General features: G+C 49.5%; 1 protein-coding gene across 3 annotated transcripts in view; it reads right to left on the reverse strand.

Annotated features, from left to right (window-relative positions):
• ANO4 (anoctamin 4) overlaps positions 1–19,846 on the reverse strand; it is a 320,505-nt gene that overhangs the window by 17,743 nt on the left and 282,916 nt on the right. For all 3 annotated transcript variants that reach the window (XM_039519449.1, XM_039519450.1, XM_039519451.1), the window contains 3 exons: positions 14,387–14,529; positions 12,772–12,924; positions 9,498–9,645 (listed from right to left, as the gene is read on the reverse strand). In XM_039519449.1, coding sequence (XP_039375383.1) covers positions 9,498–9,645; positions 12,772–12,924; positions 14,387–14,529 — 444 coding nt within the window. The remainder of the gene's footprint in view (positions 1–9,497; positions 9,646–12,771; positions 12,925–14,386; positions 14,530–19,846) is intronic.

Genomic DNA, 19,846 nt, shown 5'->3' on the forward strand with positions numbered 1-19,846 from the left:
CGGCAGGGAACCAGGCCGCCTCACTACACACACACCCCACTCAAGTCTGGCTCCCGTTCAGCGGAGGCAAACCCTTCCATGCCTCCCAAGCAGGACAGAAAGTCTGCATTTGAGTGGTCCTTCCTGGCCCTATGGCGAACCGTAAAGGCACAGGGCTGTAGTGCCAGGTACCAATGCTGTAGTCTCATACTATGATCCTTCATTTAGGCCAGCCACTGGAGTGCGGCATGATCGGTGACCAACGTGAACGGGACTCCGAGGAGATAGTAACGCAAAGAGTCACGAGCCCACTTTACTGCGAGGGCCTCCTTTTCCACCACTGCGTAGTTGTTTTCCCGGAGGAACAACTTCCAGCCGATATAGACGACCAGATGTTCTTCCCTGTCTACCTCTTGGGAGAGGATGGCCCCAAGTCCTATGTCTGAGGAGTCTGTCTGGAGGATGAACGCCTGGTCAAAATCAGGGCTGAATAGGACCGGTTCACAGCAGAGACTTGCCTTGAGCGTCTGGAATGTGTTATCGCACTCTTGGATCCACACTACTTGCCGAGGGCTGTCCTTGGTCAACAACCCGGTCAAGGGGGCTGCAATTGCCGCGAATTGGGGAATAAACCACCGATAGTAGCCAGCATGTCCCAGGAACTTGTGTACCTGGCATTTTGTGGCTGGCAGTGGGCAGGTTGCAATGGGCTGAACCTTTCCCATGAGGGGCTTTACTTGTCCGTTTTCTATGGTATACCCCAGGTAGATAGTTTCTTGCCAGCCAATGCAGCATTTCTTTGGGTTGGCTGTTAACCCAGCTGCCCGCAGGGATCTCAGGACCGCTGCGACCCGTTCTAGGTGGCTCTCCCACTGGCGGCTATAAATAACTACATCATCCAGGTAGGCGGCAGCGTAGTCCCGATGGGGCTGGAGGAGGCGGTCCATCAGCCGTTGAAACGTGGCCGGGGCCAACATGGAGGCATCTGAGTAAACCGATACAGACCCGTGGGGGTGGCAAAGGCTGTCTTCTCCCTGGAGGCCGGCTCAAGGGGGATCTGCCAGTATCCCTTGCTCAGGATCAAAGGTGGTGATGTAGCGGGCCTCTCCTAACCGGCCAAGCAGCTCATCTACTCGGGGCATCGGATACGCATCGAACTTTGAGATGGCATTGAAGCGTCGGAAATCAATGCAGAACCGTTGTGTGCCATCGGGCTTCGGTACTAGTACTACTGGGCTGCGCCATTCACTTTGTGATGGTTCGATGACTCCCAGGTCCAGCATGGCCTGTACTTCCTCTTCAACAACCTGTCGCACGTGATATGGCAAGGGCCTGGTCGCGCCACGGATCACCACCCCAGGCTCTGACTGAATTGTATGATGAACGAGGTTGTGTATCCCGGTTGGGCTGTGAAAGTGTGTGGGAACGCTTGTAGGAGATACTAGATCTGCTTGAGTTGCTCCTCAGTCAGCATCTCTCCGAGCTGGGGTCCTACGGTATCCTCCAGACGTGTTACATGGGGACCCAGCTCAGGTTCCGGTGAGTACGGGTTAATTAAGAGTCTCTCCCTCTCCCGCCAGGGTTTGAGAAGGTTAATATGGTACCGTTGCATTTTCTTGCGCCGTTCGGGCTTGTTGATCTCATACGTGACAGGCCCGACCTTTTGGACCACCTCATAAGGCCCTTGCCACTGGGCCAGAATCTTTGACTCACTTGAGGGGAGGAGGAGTAAAACCCGATTCCCGGGTTGGAAGTCGTGAGTCCGTACGTCCCGGTTGTAGGTCTCGGCCTGAGCTTCTTGGGCGGCCTTCAAATTCTCCCATGCCAGGGCCCCAGCCTGTGTAAGGTGCTCCTGGATCTGGAGTACGTATTTTAAGGGGCCCTGGGTAGGCGACGGGGCTTGCTCCCATGTTTCTCTCATTAGGTCCAACAGGCCCCGTGGGCGACAACCATATAGCAGTTCAAAAGGGGAAAACTTTGTAGAGGACTGGGGGACCTCCCGAACCACCAGGAGCAGAGGTGGAAGTAACTGGTCCCATCGGTGGAGATCTTCTTGGGGGAACTTGCATAACATGTCCTTGAGGGTCTGGTTAAACCGTTCGACCAACCCGTCCACCTGGGGACCGACGTATGTAGTTGCTTGATCCCCAGAAGCTCACACACCTGCCGCAACAGTCGAGAAGTAAAGTTGGTGCCCTGGTCCATGAGAATCTCCCGGGGCAGGCCTATGCAAGCGAAGACCTTCACGAGCTCACCTGCGATGGTGTGGGCCGTGATGTTTCAGAGGGGTATTGCCTCTGGGAAACGGGTAGCATAATCAAGCATGACCAATATATACTGAAACCCGGCGATGCTTTTTGGGAGAGGCCCCACCAGGTCCATGGCCACCCGCTCGAAGGGGGTTTCGATCAAGGGCATGGAGACCAGGGGGACCTTGGAGGTCTGCAGAGGAGCAGCCAACTGGCAGTCCGGGCAGGACTCACAGTAGTTCCTCACGTCCTGGTGTATGCCCGGCCAGAAGAAGCGCATCAATATTCGGGACAGAGTCTTCTCATGGCCCAGGTGTTCGGCTGCCGGGACGTCATGGACTAGTTTCATGACAGCTCGCCAGTGGCATTGGGGCACGAGTAATTGGGTCTGGGAATCCCCCGTGCAGGGGTCCCGCTCAACCCGATAGAGGCACTCCTGCTGCAGTTCAAAGTGTGGCCACTGTGCCGCCCGGTGTGGATCAATGATGGTGCCATCAACAGTGGCAAACTGCTCGTACACCCGCTTGAGTGTGGGATCGGATGGGGGAGAGTCTTCAGGTTCTCCCCCCAGTTCGGTATGGTCGGGTGCTTCCCCTTCCTCTGGCCAGGCCTCGAGGGGGTCACCTTTCAAGACTCGGGTGACCCTTCGGCATTCCCCAGTGTTGCAGCAGAGGACTTCTGGGAACTCCGGCCAGTCCCACCCCAGGATCACCGGGTATGCGAGGCGCAGGGCTAGACCAACCACCATCGGTCGGGTGACCCCATCCACAGTTAGCTGGGCTTGAGTACTGGGGTAGGGCCGTATGTCCCCATGAATACACTGTAGCCGTATCGTCCCCAGGTGAGCGTCGGCCTGGGGGCCTAAGTTTTGGCGGATCAGCGTTTGGCCGCAGCCTGAATCAATGAGGGCCACCGTTGGGTAACCCTCGGCAACCCGCAGGCTCCACTGGTACCGTGATCTTGGTGGCTTGTGGACGTCAGTCACAGGCTTCCCTTGTGCAGACCTGGCCAAAGCTGCAATTCATCGCTGTGCAGTCCCATTGTAAATGGCCATATTCCCCGCAGAAAAAACAGGGCCCAAGGTCCGACTGTCCCAGCCGTGGTCGTGTTCCCACCGCTCCCTGGGGAGGGCTCCAGTTGATCCCTCGAAGAACTGGGGAAGGTGCTGGGGCTTGTCGCACTGGGGCCTCAGCTGGACAGGTTCGGGGTCCCGGACCCCGTGAGGGAATTCGTGATTCAGTCCGGGTGGGCCCCCCCTTCTCTCTGCGTTAGGGCGCTCCAACCCTGGTGGGCTGCTTGGATAGTCAGACCCACTGGTGTTTCAGCGGCTAGAAAATCCTCCATCAGGGTGATGGCGGCTAGCGTCGCAGGCCGATGGTGGAGGACCCAGGCCCTTCCTTGCGGCGGGAGTATGAGAATGAATTGCTCCAGCACGATTTGTTCAGTGAGCTCCTCCGGGGTTCGTCTCTTGGGCTTCGGCCACCACTTGTATGCCTCCCTTAGCTCCTGAGCTACCAGCCAGGGCTGGGCACCTGTAGGGTAGGCCAGGCTCTGGAACCACTGCCGGAAGGTTTCCAGACTCACATCCAGGGCATCTAAAATTGCTGCCTTTACCTGACTATAGTCCCGTGCCGCGTCTGTGGACAGGCCCCGACAGACAGTTTGGGTGGTCCCGGTCAGGTATGGGGCCAGGAGGGTAGCCCACTGGTCTGGGGCCCAGCCAGCAACTACCGTTACCCGTTCAAACGTCACCAGAAAGGCCTCTGGGTCATCGTTGGGGCTCATCTTTGTCAACCGAATGGGCGGGGCGCTGCTGGGTTGCCCCGGGGGGCCCACAGGCTGGGGCGCTGCAGGATGGAGCAGCAGTGTCACCAACTGCTGCAGGCATTGTTGCTGGTGGTCCCGGTTCTGGCGTCCCAGTTCCAGAATCAGCTGCTGCTGTTGTGTCCCAAGCTGCTGGACCAATTTCTGCTGCTGCTGGAGCTGGGCGGTGGCCTGCTGCTGCTGAAGCTGGGCCGCCTGCTGCTGCTGTAGGCTCTCTGCCAAAAATTTAATAAGCTTGTCCATGTCCATGGTTGCCTCAGATACGTCTCCTCAGATCCCTCCTCACAGGGATCGGGTTTCTGGACAAGAATCCCCACTTCTGGTACCACGTGTAGGTGTGTGCTGTTGGGGTTGCCCCTCTCTGGGGTGGCTGGGAGCCAGGCCGCCTCACTACACAAGTCCGGTGAGTCGGCGAATTAGCCTGGTGGGGCAGGAAACCGTCAAGGGCTCAGGCCCTCCGGCAGGGGCTGAGCAAATAGTTCAGTGACTGGTGGCCCTGGATAAGGGCAGGCTGCAAGTGCCTGGTTGGGAGCTCAGGCCCTCAAACAGGGGTTGAGCAAATAGTTCAGTAACAAGCCCCGGCCCTGGGTCACGGCGGGCAGCAAACAAACAGTTCAAGAGCAAAGTCCAGGCTCCTGATCCTGAGAGTCGGGGAGAGGGGGAGTCTGCCACCTGTGAGTGGGGTGGCAGGGGGGACGCAGGCCCGCCCAATCCACTGCGTCCCAGCCCAGGGTCCTGGCCGCAACACACTGACATCAGCTCTGGGTGTGCCACAGCCAGACTAGAGTCGGCTGCCCCCGGGCTACTACCGACCTCCCACTGTAGCAGTACCTGCATCTGGTCGGCATCTTCCACGGCATCAAGCACCATGGGCTCCTCGGGGTACTCTGCAAGCGGTAAGCTGGGCAGCTCCTCTGGGTCCCTTCTCCCTGGTAGGCTTACTGGCTTCTCCGGCGTCTGGTCGGCGTCCGGCCTCAAGGGGTATGGCCAGTCCTCGGGGCGGTCACAGGCGGCAGGAGTCTCCCCAGTGGGAGCTAGGGCACCAGCATCCAGCCTCTCCGGCAGCCAGCCAGCTTCTGAGCCCTGGGGTTAGGCTTTTATACTTCCTGTCCTGCGCCTTGACCTCTGGGGGGTGGGCGTAGGCTCCAGTGGCTCCGCCCACTTTGGCATCCGGAGGGGCTCGTCCCTCTCTGGGGCGGCTTGGAACCAGGCCGCCTCACTACACACACACCCCACTCAAGTCTGGCTCCCGTTCAGCGGAGGCAAACCCTTCCATGCCTCCCAAGCAGGACAGAAAGTCTGCATTTGAGTGGTCCTTCCTGGCCCTATGGCGAACCGTAAAGGCATAGGGCTGTAGTGCCAGGTACCAATGCTGTAGTCTCATACTATGATCCTTCATTTAGGCCAGCCACTGGAGTGCGGCATGATCGGTGACCAACGTGAACGGGACTCCGAGGAGATAGTAACGCAAAGAGTCACAAGCCCACTTTACTGCGAGGGCCTCCTTTTCCACCACTGCGTAGTTGTTTTCCCGGAGGAACAACTTCCGGCCGATATAGACGACCGGATGTTCTTCCCAGTCTACCTCTTGGGAGAGGACGGCCCCAAGTCCTATGTCTGAGGAGTCTGTCTGGAGGATGAACGCCTGGTCAAAATCAGGGCTGTATAGGACCGGTTCACAGGACAGACTTGCCTTGAGCATCTGGAATGTGTTATCGCACTCTCGGGTCCACACTACTTGCCGAGGGCTGTCCTTGGTCAACAGCCCGGTCAAGGGGGCTGCAATTGCCATGAATTGGGGAATAAACTGCCTATAGTAGCCAGCATGTCCCAGGAACTCGCATACCTGGCATTTTGTGGCTGGCAGTGGGCAGGTTGCAATGGGCTGAACCTTTCCCACGAGGGACTTTACTTGTCTGTTTCCTATGGTATACCCCAGGTAGATAGTTTCTTGCCAGCCAATGCAGCATTTCTTTGGGTTGGCTGTTAACCTGGCTGCCCGCAGGGATCTTAGGACCGCTGCGACCCGTTCTAGGTGGCTCTCCCATTGGCGGCTATAAATAACTACATCATCCAGGTGGGCGGCAGCGTAGTCCCGATGGGGCTGGAGGAGGCGGTCCATCAGCCGTTGAAACGTGGCTGGGGCCAACATGGAGGCATCTGAGTAAACTGATACAGACCCGTGGGGGTGGCAAAGGCTGTCTTCTCCCTGGAGGCCGGCTCGAGGGGGATCTGCCAGTATCCCTTGCTCAGGATCAAGGGTGGTGATGTAGCAGGCCTCTCCTAACCGGCCAAGCAGCTCATCTACTCGGGGGATCGGATACGCATCGAACTTTGAGATGGCATTGACGCGTCGGAAATCAATGCAGAACCGTTGTGTGCCATCGGGCTTCGGTACTAGTACTACTGGGCTGGGCCATTCACTTTGTGATGGTTCGATGACTCCCAGGTCCAGCATGGCCTGTACTTCCTCTTCAACAACCTGTCGCACGTGATATGGCAAGGGCCTGGTCGCGCCCTGGATCACGACCCCAGGCTCTGACTGAATTGTATGATGAACGAGGTTGTGTATCCCGGTTGGGCTGTGAAAGTGTGTGGGAACGTTTGTAGGAGATACTAGGTCTGCTTGAGTTGCTCCTCAGTCAGCATCTCTCCGAGCTGGGGTCCTATTCCTAATTTAGGTTGTGCCTTAGATCACCATTATTAGGGTTTAGAATTATCAAACAAGTCAGTTCACATCTCTCCACGTAATTGTTTTGGATTGTTTGGCAACAGACTAAGGTGGAATTGCATTGGTTCTTGTTTGGAAGGTTTTTTCCCAATCAGTAAAACTGATTGTTTATTTTTAAAATGTAAGCTTAAATTCTGTGGGAAATTGTGTGTCCATCAGATTAGTGGTGTTCCAGCTGGCTATAGCTCAAGACCTACAGTTAAAGCAGGTATAGAGCTGAAATTAATTACAATATTTTCTTTCGCATCCTGCACAATTTTTCTGATGCCTTCCCTCGCCAAACTGTTAAGATATCTTATGCTCAATGTTCCAGACCCTTGAACTTAAGGAACTATCTATTCCTGTAGAATTTAAGAATAGTTTTCTACTATCTTGATGGCAATGTACTAACCACATCTGCAATATTGCCATAGAAAGGCATTAGCCAAGTTGGTCTCTTCTGAGGAATTAGATTTGGTCTCTTACGTTATTTAGCGTATCACTGGAAAACTGTGTGAAAGGCTTTAAAATACAACAGTTTAAGATCTGTTTCCTTAAGCCAGGCCAATGTCTCTAAACAGAACTAATTTGAAAGCAAGTGCACTATATAGTCTTCCTTATCAAATGTAATTTCAAAATGCGTTTTCTGGGACTGTGGTATGAAAGAAATTAAGGGCTTGGCTACACTTGAGAGTTGCAGCGCTGGTGGAGGCTTTCCAGTGCTGCAACTTAGTAACTGTCCACACCTGCAAGGCACATCCAGCGCTGCAACTCCCTGGCTGCAGCGCTGGCTGTACACCTGGTCTGCTTGGGGTGTAACAAGTGCTGCGCTGGTGATGCAGCGCTGCTCGTCGGGTGTGGCCACACACCAGTGCTGTTATTGGCCTCCACGGTATTAGGAGATATCCCAGAATGCTTTTAACTAATTACACTCTTTGTTTTGTTATGCAGCCTCTCTTTGTTTTGTTGTGAACGCGGGGCTCTGGGAGCTGCTTATCTAAAAAACAAACACAGCTCCTGTTTGCTGTGATCAATCTGTAACTCAGTGAACAATCAAATGAGATAAACCCTGTGAATGAGGCAGGCAAGGGGATGAGTGAGTGTTTGCTTGATGAGAGAAACAGCGGGGGCGGGGAGGAGAAAGGGAGTCCATTGGAGTAGCTGCTTATCTGGTCTGCAGACTGTTTGCAGTTAAGCCTAAGGGGTCGGGAAAATTTTCTGATTTTGCAAGGCAGGGAGCTGATACACAGTGTCGGCTCCAAAAATCCACTCTCTCTCTCTCTCCCCCACTCCCTGTCACACTACACCCCACCCCCGTCTTTGAAAAGCATGTTGCTGCCACTTGAACGCTGGGATAGCTGCCCATAATGCATCACTCCCAACAGCGCTGCAAATGCGGCAAATGTGGCCACACTGCAGCGCTGGTAGCTGTGAGTGTGGCCACACATCAGCGCTTTTCCTACACAGCTGTACGACCAGCGCTGTAACTCCCAGCGCTGCAACTCTCAAGTGTAGCCAAGCCCTAAGAAAGCTGAAAAAAAAGCTGACACCATTTTAAATGCTCTATGAGTAAACACAATGGCAGCATGGGGAGGCACATGCCCACCAATGATCAACATCAGATCTGAAAGATTTTCTACAACTCTTTATGGAAACAGACAGAACAATTTTTCCAGCATCTACGAAAATGCCAAATCCTTAACAGTATAATGACTTAAGTAGCATTGCCAATCATGAACTGTCTCCATTGGTGTGACTAGACTGCACTGGCGTCCAAAATATGGCTAAAAGCAACAACAAAAAGAATCCCCTTCTCTGTATCTGGGAGGGAAAATAAAGCCATGAAGTGGAATATTTATATCTGATAGCAGGATACAAGCTAACTGTTGCTACGTATTGCTTAGCTTGCTTAGTTTATTGTTTTTAGTGTAATACAGCACTTATTGCCAGAATGGCTAGGGGCTTATTAGCAAATTTTGAACATTTGGGGTTCAGTTGGGTTGGGTGAAACCAATGATTTCATTCAAGGTTTCCCCCCACTATCCCCACAGTAGCACACTAGATTTTAGAAGATGCCATTCAAATTAAATTATGCCCAGTTGCAGGGCAATAGTGCACATACAATTATAATTTAGTGTTTATCAACACTGGAATGAAAATGCACAGGAATAGCATGGACTCAATTCAGGACTGCCTCTCAAAAGCCCTAATATAAGAGCGCTGTCTTTTTAAAAAGGAATATAGATGTTATTTTGTTCAGTAATTATAGCTTGCCTGCTGAAGCTGGAGTTGCCTCTTCTGATTAGACTCTGCACTTTTCTTGGATTAATACTTGTAAAATCCTACATCAGCAGAAAGAGGTTTAGTGAATAAACTACACGATAGCCCAGATCCTCAGCTGGTGAAAATCAGTATTGCTTCTTTGACTACACATTTACAAGGTACACCAGCTGGTGATCTGGGCCAATATATTGATTATGATCATAACATGTTATTGTAGCCACTGAACCTTCTATAACTAACTGATCCAGAACTTTTCCCCTGAGTTAAGATCATAAATCCCAGCTACTCACAGACTGTATTATTGATTCTCAAAGTATTAATTACTGTGGCAGTGCAATCTGGAGTACATTCTTGTTAGTGGAATCTATAAATATGGAGACAGTAATGCTACTTATGTTTCAAGGAAACAGAGGATTTTCATGCACATTAACATTTTCCTAAAGAAAGCCTACTTTTGTCCAGCTTCTCCTTGGCCTGCACAAGGTCCATATTTGTAAGCATAAACGAGTCGAGGGATGAAATCTGAAGTCACAGCTACAACAAATGCATTTGTGATAACAGAGAGAATTCCAATGCCTTCCAGAATTCCATACCAGATTCCTATCCAATATAGAAAACGTTGCATTAGTTTCAGGGAAGATAATTATCAAAGTAGTTTAAATACTGCATGCAACTGTGCCTGGGAATTCTTGGCTTTTCCTATCTCAGTCAGTTAGCACATTCCTTTCTGAGCCATGCAAGCATCGACATGTGTATTTGAATATAAGGAGACATGTGGGTCTAGCACTAGATAATGTCACAGCTGGATTATTTCCTGAGGAAGCAATGGTGCTTGCAATGATATGCAGGCTGCCAGTACGAATCCATCATTACATGATACTAGACTGCAGGGATCGGCAATCTCTGGCAGGCGGCTCGCCAGGGTAAGCACCCTGGTGGGCTGGGCCAGTTTGTTTACCTGCCACATTGCCAGGTTCGCCGTCCCAGGCCAATGGGGGTGGCAGGAACCTGTGGCCAGCACATCCCTCGCCCGCACCGCTTCCCGCCACCTCCATTGGCCTGGGACGGCGAACCATGGCCAGTGGGAGCCGTGATTGGCCAAACCTGCCAACGCGGCAGTAAACAAACTGGCCCGGCCCGCCAGGTGCTTGCCCTGGCAGGCCGTGTGCCAGAGGTTGCCGACCCCTGTACTAGAGTGAGGTCTTCCAATTGGTGAGCAGGCAAAATGCCATCCCAGCAAATGAGCATGAATATAGCTAGCCAAGCCACCATGTACGTTCATCATGCATGAATGGTGAGAGCATGAATCTTAGCCAGGAACATTTATTCTTCCTGAGGTTCCATGCCTATGATGGAAGAGAGCTGTCATTGCTTATCTAGCTCTAAAATACTTTTTAAAAGTAGCAAAAATCAAAGCACTCCTGCACTGTGAGTGCCTTTTATCTTTTCTAATAGTTTCATTAAGAGGGCTGTGCACACAGTGAAAGTCATTAAGAGAACTTTCATGGAACTTAATAAGACAAGACTGAAGGTTTCTTTTCTTTTTTTTTTTTTAAGTTTGATCCATTACATTGCAAAAAAAAAGTGTTTCTTCTTTGGGCATGAGTCTTTGTTAAACTACAGTAATTAATAAGTTATGTGTATGAAAGTTGAATAAAGCTGTGAAGCTGGTACAGGAAAGTGGCTGAAATACTTCATTCAGCCCCATTGTTACTGTTGAGCTGACAGACGGGAATCAAAGAAGAGAAGTGTATGATGTAAAGAACTCACCTATGTTTAACACTTATGATTGTTTTGGTTAGGGATGATGGGAAAATATTTATGATTAATAAAAACCATGGACCAAACCATTACTAGAGGAACACACCAGTACAATATTCCCCAAAAGATAATGAGACAATCCAAGAATTCTTGGATGGTAAAATACACTGAAATCTGTAGAAGACCATTTGTCTTAGGTGACCTGATTTAAGAAAGCCTCTGAAACTTTAAATGCTATGAGTACAATTTTGCTTATCCATTATTAGAAAACCACCCCTACCAAGCAACTGGTGACTGACATTCCTTTCCTGTCACTTAGGACAGGTTTCACAATCTTTCACATTGAAGATGGAGCACTCAAAAAAACAGAGTCCCATGCCTTTACTCATGCTTAGTTACATCTTACTTTGCTAGCAGTCCCACTGAAGCCAACTGTTCATAGAGGCCCTGACTCAGCAAAACACTTGAGCACATGCTGAAATACTTTGCTGAATTGGGATTGGAATACGGTGCTATTCACTGTGAATAAGGGGGTCAGAATCTGGCCCCAAATGGATGTTTCCTAAATCACTATTATTCAAATGACATTTTAAAATGATAAACATGATTGAATTGTAAGAATGTGAAAAGATTGTGTTTTATTATTATTTTTTATTACCATCAGCCAGCTAGAGACTAGCCACTCTGAGGAGATTTAGCCAGTAGGTGGAGTCCCCTATCCTTTAGTCCAGGGGTGGGCAAACTACGGTCCATGGGCCACATCCGGCCCGCGGGACTGTCCTGCCCAGCCCCCAAGCTTCTGGCCCAGGAGGCTAGCCCCCGGCCCCTCCCCTGCTGTCCTCCCACCCCCAGAGTCTCAGCTCGCTCACTCCACCGCTGGCACAATGCCCTGGGAGGTGGAGCTACGAGCTCCTGGGGCAGCACAGCTGCATTGTCCAGCCTGACCTGGTCTCTGTGCTACGTGGTGGCAGTGTGGCCTGGCTCTAGCCAGGCGGCGCGGCTGTAGCACCGCCTGCCACCGGTGTTCCAAGCAGCGCGGTAAGAGAGTAGGGATCAGGGGGGGTCGGATAGAGGGCAGGGGAGTTCGGGGTGGTGGTCAGGGGGCAGGGGTGTGGATGGTGGTCGGGGGGAAACAGGGGGTTGAATGGGGGCAGGAGTCCTGGAGGGCAGTCAGGAAGGAGGGGGGTTGGATGTGGCAGCGGGGGAAGGCAGGGGTTCTGGGGGCAGTCAGGGGACAGGGAGTGGGGGTGTCTGGATGGGGTAGGGGGTCTCAGAGGGGCCATCAGAGAACAGGGGGGTTGGATGGGGCAGGAGTCCTGGGGGGGAGGGGCAGATTGGAGGTGGGGTCCAGGCCATGACCCCCTCCCCTAACCGGCCCTCCATACAATTTACGGAACCCTAAGGCCAAAAAGTTTGCCCACCCCTGCTTTAGTCAGTCCTGGAAAGTTTGCAATATTCTCAGCACTTCAAAGACCTTTGTAGACATGAGTCTAGGTTTCTCAAACAGGCAAAGGGAAACCTACTTTTGGCTGGATGAGTAGAAACTGTGCGAAGCTTCTTTGAGATGGAAATTACTTCAATTTGCATCATTTAAAAAAATTTCTCTAACTCATTATTATATTCAAAGTGAGCAGCTGCATGTACTACTGAGAAAGTGCATCCACCAAAAGAAAACCCAGCAGAGATCACTGAACACTTAGTTTAAAAATCTGGACTGATAAGTCATCCACCAAGTCATTAAAAACCTATTTTCCAATTTGGATTATTAGGTTATAAAAATAAACCAGTGTTGAATGTTTACACCTTTTTTTTTAGGAGCCAAAATTGTGCATTATTTTGTATAATGTGAAAGAGGATGGGAGTCAAAGGTAAAGCCATTAATGATTTGTAGCTTGAATTTAAAGTCATTGGGTTCATCAAATGATCAGTGCTTTGTCTTTAAAAAGAGACACATAAGCAGCTCACCTATATCTTTGGCTCTTGAGGCTAATGGCCGCCTCCACTGTGTGACAAATTTGTATGCATCAAGACGGATTTCAATAATATTGTTAAGTAAGGCCAGAAGTGGTGCCAGTGGAAAAGCTGCCACAAAGATGGTTGTGAATCCAAACTGAAGAACTGGGAAAAGAAATAAAAGGTTAGTATTTTCAATACTGTATTTACTTTCAAGATCTTATCCAAAATGCCAGGCTACTGAGATGCCATGTAGCTAGTAAACTTGCTCACTATGAAGTACCATATTATCACTCTGTGATGCTAGTGGTATCAATAGGGCAATTCTTTTTCCAAAAGATCAGCACTAGGGTGAGAGAACAAATGATTGAATTTCCTGAGAGCTTTGAGAACCATATCTGTGTTCTTTGCTATGGAGACACAAAAGTTGATGAACTATATGTTTTTAGAGCTGTTTTGTGATCTAACTGATTTTATTGGTTTTTTTTTTTTTAAACTTCAGCATCTCCAAAAATTAGGCCACTTCTATTTAGGTGTCTACATTTTGAAAACATTGATGCAACAGAGTGTAGGGAGTTAACAGGTGAGCCTGCATTCTGACACTCACTAGTTCCACAAGAAAAAGCTGATTTAAGGTAATTAAAGGTAATTAGCTAAGCAGACAGGTGGTCTGGGGGAGCTAATAAGCCAATTAGCCCATCAGCTCAAGACTGATAAGGAGGCATAGGAGAAGGAACAGGACAAGCTGAATCCAGCCTCACAGATGCTTTAGGGAAGGGAGACCTCAGGTCCTGAGGGCCTAAAGCACAGAGGCTATTGTAACTAGTACTGTTGCATGGGTGCGTAAAGTTGTTGGTGGAGGGAACTCAGATAAATGGCATGGTGGATACACAATCAATAAAAGTCTGAGCCGTTTTCTGTGGCGCAAAAAAGCAGGAGCAGAACAGGCCTTTCTACAGTTGACATAACTGTTTAGGGCCTGTTTCTCAGAGTAGCTGATCTCACACAGCTCTCCTTAATTTCAGTGGAATTGCACCAGTCAAGAGAGGGCTCTATCTACTACATGTGCAGCTCAGTCAAGTAAGGCAAAAGTCCTTTGTCCTTCATTCATTTTATGTTTGGTTCCCCCGGGGAAAGCAGTGTTTCTTGGAAGCAAGCAATTTTGTAAATATTAGTTAGTAAATATACCCTATCATACAGCCACATGCTAGACATCTGAAAAGTAAGTGCTTCGACATTAAGACCTTATCAGGGTTCAGTAGAATTTGCTTTATAAGGAATAATGACAAGAAATTATACAGTTGAGGGAATAAGAATTCTAAGGCTGCAATTTAGAGAATATCCCTCTTTCCATGAAGTCAGCTAATCAGATAAAACGTTTCACAAATGGGAGTTTAGTACATCAGATGTTAACCAAACCCAGGCAATATTTCTTATAGTGCCACAATTCACTCCCATTCCTCACCTGACTTGCGATAATGGAAATCATTCTGCAGTCTTTTTAGTTTCAGACAGCAGTACTTTGGAGTTTTTAAATGAACAATTCAGCCCTCTGGGCTTAAAAAAAAACAAAAAATGTACTGACATTAAAATCTAGCATAAGAGTAAAATCAGAACATTTTCCTACTCATTTCTAGGTATTCATCAAAGAGTCCGTAAGCATTCATAGGCTGAAGATTGTAGTCCTTTTCCCACTGTGGGAAGCTTGTTTTTCTCTGTGAGCCATGTTCTTGACGTAATTTTCTCCTGGTCCACCAGTTCTGAATTAACCTGCATATTCAAATACATCGTAAACACCCATTTATTCGTTATTCAGGATTTTAAATTAGAAGCTTTAACACTGGCTAAGTAACTACATAGAAATTTACTGTGCACGTGCAAACTGCAGGTGGAAGAATCTTAGTATGGGGCTGAATCTATTATTGGCTACCATTTCCCAATTAGCAACAGAGGTATGTGAGATTCTGAAGACACATGGGACCCCCCCTTTCTCTATTCCATTCTCTGGGTGTTAGCTGTATTAGAGGACCGATTAGCAAGTTTAGTTTGATTACTTATTAATAATGAGAGAGAGCGAGAGGCTGGGCTGGACTAGACAATGTATTTTGTAAACTCTATGTATCAATGTATGAGAGCGCTTGATATTTGTAACAGATGTGGCTGGTAGCACAGAATACTATGCTTTATCCCTAAAATGGGAAAAGTTCCTCGATTGTCCTTCAGATACAGATGTTCTTCCCTGCCTAGAATGGCAAATTGCTCGAGTCAATCAGCGCTAAGAAGGGAGATGTATGGTTCTTTTTGAATGGAAATGTGTCCTCTGGAACTGAATGTTCAGTAATAGAATGGGCAGAAACAAGTGGGCAGGCTAATCATTGTGGACATACTCTTGTCATTGGAATAGCAGTTGATGTAAAAAGTTAAACCAGGGTAGTGTGGCTTGCATCTGTACATATGCTTTGTTTTCTCCTTAGAAGTAAGTTTCCATCCCCAAACCAATAATTTATACATAATTTCCTAATGATTCGCACATTTATTCTGAAATATGACTTCTCCAGTACATGGGATTGGGTGTGTGACAGGGGAACAGAACTGACTTACGCTTTTTGATCAGTCAGAAATCTTCAGCTGAAAATTTGACTTCAGTTTTGAATGTGACAGTCTCTCTGTCACTTCACTAATAGTTCCCCAAACTATTCTGGGTCTTCCCACCGCTTCCTTGTGCTGTCTCTCCCCCTCAATCCCACCACACATTGCTGATGTTAGCTTGGGAAAACTCCACAGGGATCGTGCTGAGCTTCTGCAGAGAGTGATCTTCAGATCAAGCTGAAGCATCACTTGAGCTTCATGCCTTCGCCTTGATTGTGAGTCAAAGCATGTAACCATTACAGCATAAACTGGTTATCATCCAGGCCCCCTAGAATTCTGCAACATGTCAGTGCCACTCTCTGGTGTCTGGTTCCTAAAGCTCTGACAGAAATAGCAGAAATTTCAAAACCCAAGTTAATGTCACACACCTCAGTGAGAGTCATGACAGGCTACTTTCCAGTTCCCATTATAAAAATCATATAGAAACAGGAATCTTTGGAAGAGGCCCTGACTCACCCAGATTTCCTCCAAGGGCTCTGGGGGAGCACATGCTGGAGTGGGAACTCTCTGGCGCCTGACTCCTCTCATTGGTGAGCGCCCTTCGGGGATGCTTCCACCTCCATCAGCCCTAGCACAATGGCTGCATTGCCTGTAGCTGTAGCTGGCCTCTGTACAGAAGGGGTAGAGGATCTTCCCTGCAGGGGCGGCTCTACAAATTTGGCCGCCCCAAGCAATCATGCCCGGGAGGCGCCCCCGAGCCGCGGGAGCAGCAGAGCTGCCGCGGGCTTGACTGCGGAGGGTCCGCTGATCGCGCGGCTCAGCTGGACCTCCCGCAGCTGCGGACGGTTCGCTCGTCCGGCGGCTCCGGTTAAGCTGCCGCAGTCATGCCTGCGGGAGGTCCAGCCGAGCCGCGGGACCAGCGAACCGTCCGCAGTCATGCCTGCGGCAGGTCCGCCGGCCCAGCCTGCCGCCCCCCTGGGAAAGGGCCGCCCCAGGCGGGTGCTTGCCCCGCTGGGCTCTAGAGCCGCCCCTGCTTCCCTGAACCCTTTGGGAACCCAAGCAGGGCCAGACACAATTTGGCATTTAACAGAGAACTCCTAGCTAGGCTGTTTGGCAGAAAGAGGAGAGGTTCATGTCTGCTGGGGATTCATGGGGATAGAGGGAGGGAGCAGCGGCACTAGAGACTGAACGCCTCTGTCCCTGGAACAGGTACCAGCTGTGCAAACTCCTCACACTGCCTTAACTTTGTGCTGGAACTCTAAAGTGGAGGCACCAACTTTATGTGAAACAGACACTACTGGAACAGTTTGTACAGTGGGGGTTCTGAGAGCCATTGAACCAAACTGTAGAAGCAGCAAAGAATCCTGTGGCACCTTATAGACTAACAGACGTTTTGCAGCATGAGCTTTCGTGGGTGAATACCCACTTCTTCGGATGCAAGCAGTGGAAATTTCCAGGGGCAGGCGTGTATATATATATATGCAAGCAAGAAGCAAGCTAGAGATAACGAGGTTAGATCAATCAGGGAGGATGAGGCCCTGTTCCAGCAGCTGAGGTGTGAAAACCAAGGGAGGAGAAACTGGTTCTGTAATTGGCAAGCCATTCACAGTCTTTGTTTAGTCCTGAGCTGATGGTGTTAAATTTACAGATGAACTGGAGCTCAGCAGTTTCTCTTTGAAGTCTGGTCCTAAAGTTTTTTTGCTGTAGGATGGCCACCTTAAAATCTGCTATTGTGTGGCCAGGGAGGTTGAAGTGTTCTCCTACAGGTTTTTGTATATTGCCATTCCTAATGTCTGATTTGTGTCCATTTATCCTTTTCCTTAGAGACTGTCCAGTTTGGCCGATGTACATAGCAGAGGGGCATTACAGAACCAGTTTCTCCTCCCTTGGTTTTCACACCTCAGCTGCTGGAACAGGGCCTCATCCTCCCTGATTGATCTAACCTCGTTATCTCTAGCTTGCTTCTTGCTTGCATACACCTGCCCCTGGAAATTTCCACTGCTTGCATCCGAAGAAGTGGGTATTCACCCACGAAAGCTCATGCTGCAAAACGTCTGTTAGTCTATAAGGTGCCACAGGATTCTTTGCTGCTTCTACAGACTACAGACTAACACGGCTACCCCTCTGATACTTGACACCATGCAAGGCACTGCATTTAGCCGTATGGAGTGGAAATCCATCAACCTCATGAAGAAACTTGCACAAATACAGACGGATATCATCTTCCTTTCCAACTGTAAACGGATGGACATCATACCTAATGGACTAAAGGTAAAAAATCCACTGCTATCTACATACTACACAGACCACAGTGAGAGATTATGCCGTACTCTATCTAAGAAACTGAGGAACCACCTGATCAGCATCCTATACAGCAAACAGGAAAACATCAAAAAAGAGCTCTCCAACCTAGAGACTCTCATCAATAACCAAACTTCCATACAAACGGACTTCACTAAAATAAGACAGGAGATCTACATTACTCACTTCACCTCTCTAAAAAGGAAAAAGGACTGTAAGCTGTCTAAACTCCTACCTGCCACATGGGGCCACAACCGTGATACCCCTAACCCACCCAGCAATATCGTCAATCTATCCAGTCACACACTCAGCCCAGAAGAACAGTCTGTCCTATCTCGGGGACTCTCTTTCTGCCCTGCCACCCCAACCAACATGATACAGTTCTGCGGCGATCTGGAAGCCTACTTTCGCCGTCTCTGACTCAAAGACTACTTCCAGGACAACACTGAACAGCGCACTGATACACAGTTACCCTCCCACCAACAGCACAAGAAGAAGAACTCCACATAGACTCCTCCTGAGGGTCGAAATGACAGTCTGGACCTACACATTGAATGCTTCCGCCGACGTGCACAGGCAGAAATTGTGGAAAAACAACATCGCTTACCTCACAACCTAAGTCGTGCAGAACGCAATGCCATCCACAGCCTCAGAAACCATCCTGACATTATAATCAAGGAGGCTGATAAAGGAGGTGCTGTTGTCATCATGAACAGGTCTGACTACCAAAAGGAGGTTGCCAGACAACTCTCCAATACCAAATTTTACAGGCTACTTCCCTCAGATCCCACTGAGGAATACACTAAGAAACTGCACCATCTACTCAGGACACTCCCTACACTAACACCGGAACAAATCAACATACCCTTAGAACCCCGACCAGGGTTATTTTATCTACTACCCAAGATTCACAAACCCGGAAATCCTGGACACCCCATCATCTCTGGCATTGGAACTCTCACTGAAGGACTGTCTGGATATGTGGACTCTCTACTCAGACCCTATGTTACCAGCACTCCCAGCTATCTCCGTGACACCACTGATTTCCTGAGGAAACTACAATGCATTGGTGACCTTCCAGAAAACACCATCCTAGCCACCATGGATGTAGAGGCTCTCTACACAAACATCCCACACACTGATGGAATACAAGCTGTCAAGAACAGTATTCCTGATGATGCCACAGCACAACTGGTTGCTGAGCTCTGTGCCTTTATCCTCACACACAACTATTTCAAATTTAATGACAATATATATCTCCAGATCAGTGGCACCGCTATGGGCACCCGCATGGCCCCACAATATGCCAATATTTTTATGGCCGACCTGGAACAACGCTTCCTCAGCTCCCGTCCACTCACGCCCCTTCTCTACCTACGCTACATTGATGACATCTTCATCTGGACCCATGGGAAGGAGACTCTGGAAAAATTCCACCATGATTTCAACAGCTTCCACCCCTCCATCAACCTCAGCCTGGACCTATCTACACGGGAGGTCCACTTCCTAGACACCACGGTGCAAATAAGTGGTGGTCACATTAACGCCACCCTATACCGAAAGCCTACCGACCGCTATGCCTACCTTCATGCCTCCAGCTTCCATCCCGGACACACCACAAGATCCATTGTCTACAGCCAAGCACTGAGGTACAACCGTATCTGCTCTAACCCCGCAGACAGAGACCAACACCTAGAAAATCTCCACCAAGCATTCTCAAGACTACAGTACCCACACGAGGAAATAAGGAAACAGATCAACAGAGCCAGATGTGTACCCAGAAGCCTCCTACTGCAAGACAAACCCAAGAAAGAAACCAACAGGACTCCACTGGCCATCACATACAGTCCCCAGTTCAAACCCCTCCAACGCATCATCAGGGATCTACAACCCATCCTGGACAATGATCCCACACTTTCACAGGCCTTGGGTGGCAGGCCAGTCCTCGCCCACAGACAACCTGCCAACTTGAAGCATATTCTCACCAGCAACTGCACACCGCACCATAGTAACTCTAGCTCAGGAACCAACCCATGCAACAAACCTCGATGCCAACTCTGCCCACATATCTACACCAGCAACAGCATCACAGGACCTAACCAGATCAGCCACACCATCACCGGTTCATTCACCTGCACGTCCACCAATGTAATATATGCCATCATATGCCAGCAATGCCCCTCTGCTATGTACATCG

This window comes from Mauremys reevesii, linkage group 1 (assembly GCF_016161935.1).
Source record: "Mauremys reevesii isolate NIE-2019 linkage group 1, ASM1616193v1, whole genome shotgun sequence".
Classification (NCBI taxonomy): Eukaryota; Metazoa; Chordata; order Testudines; family Geoemydidae; genus Mauremys; species Mauremys reevesii.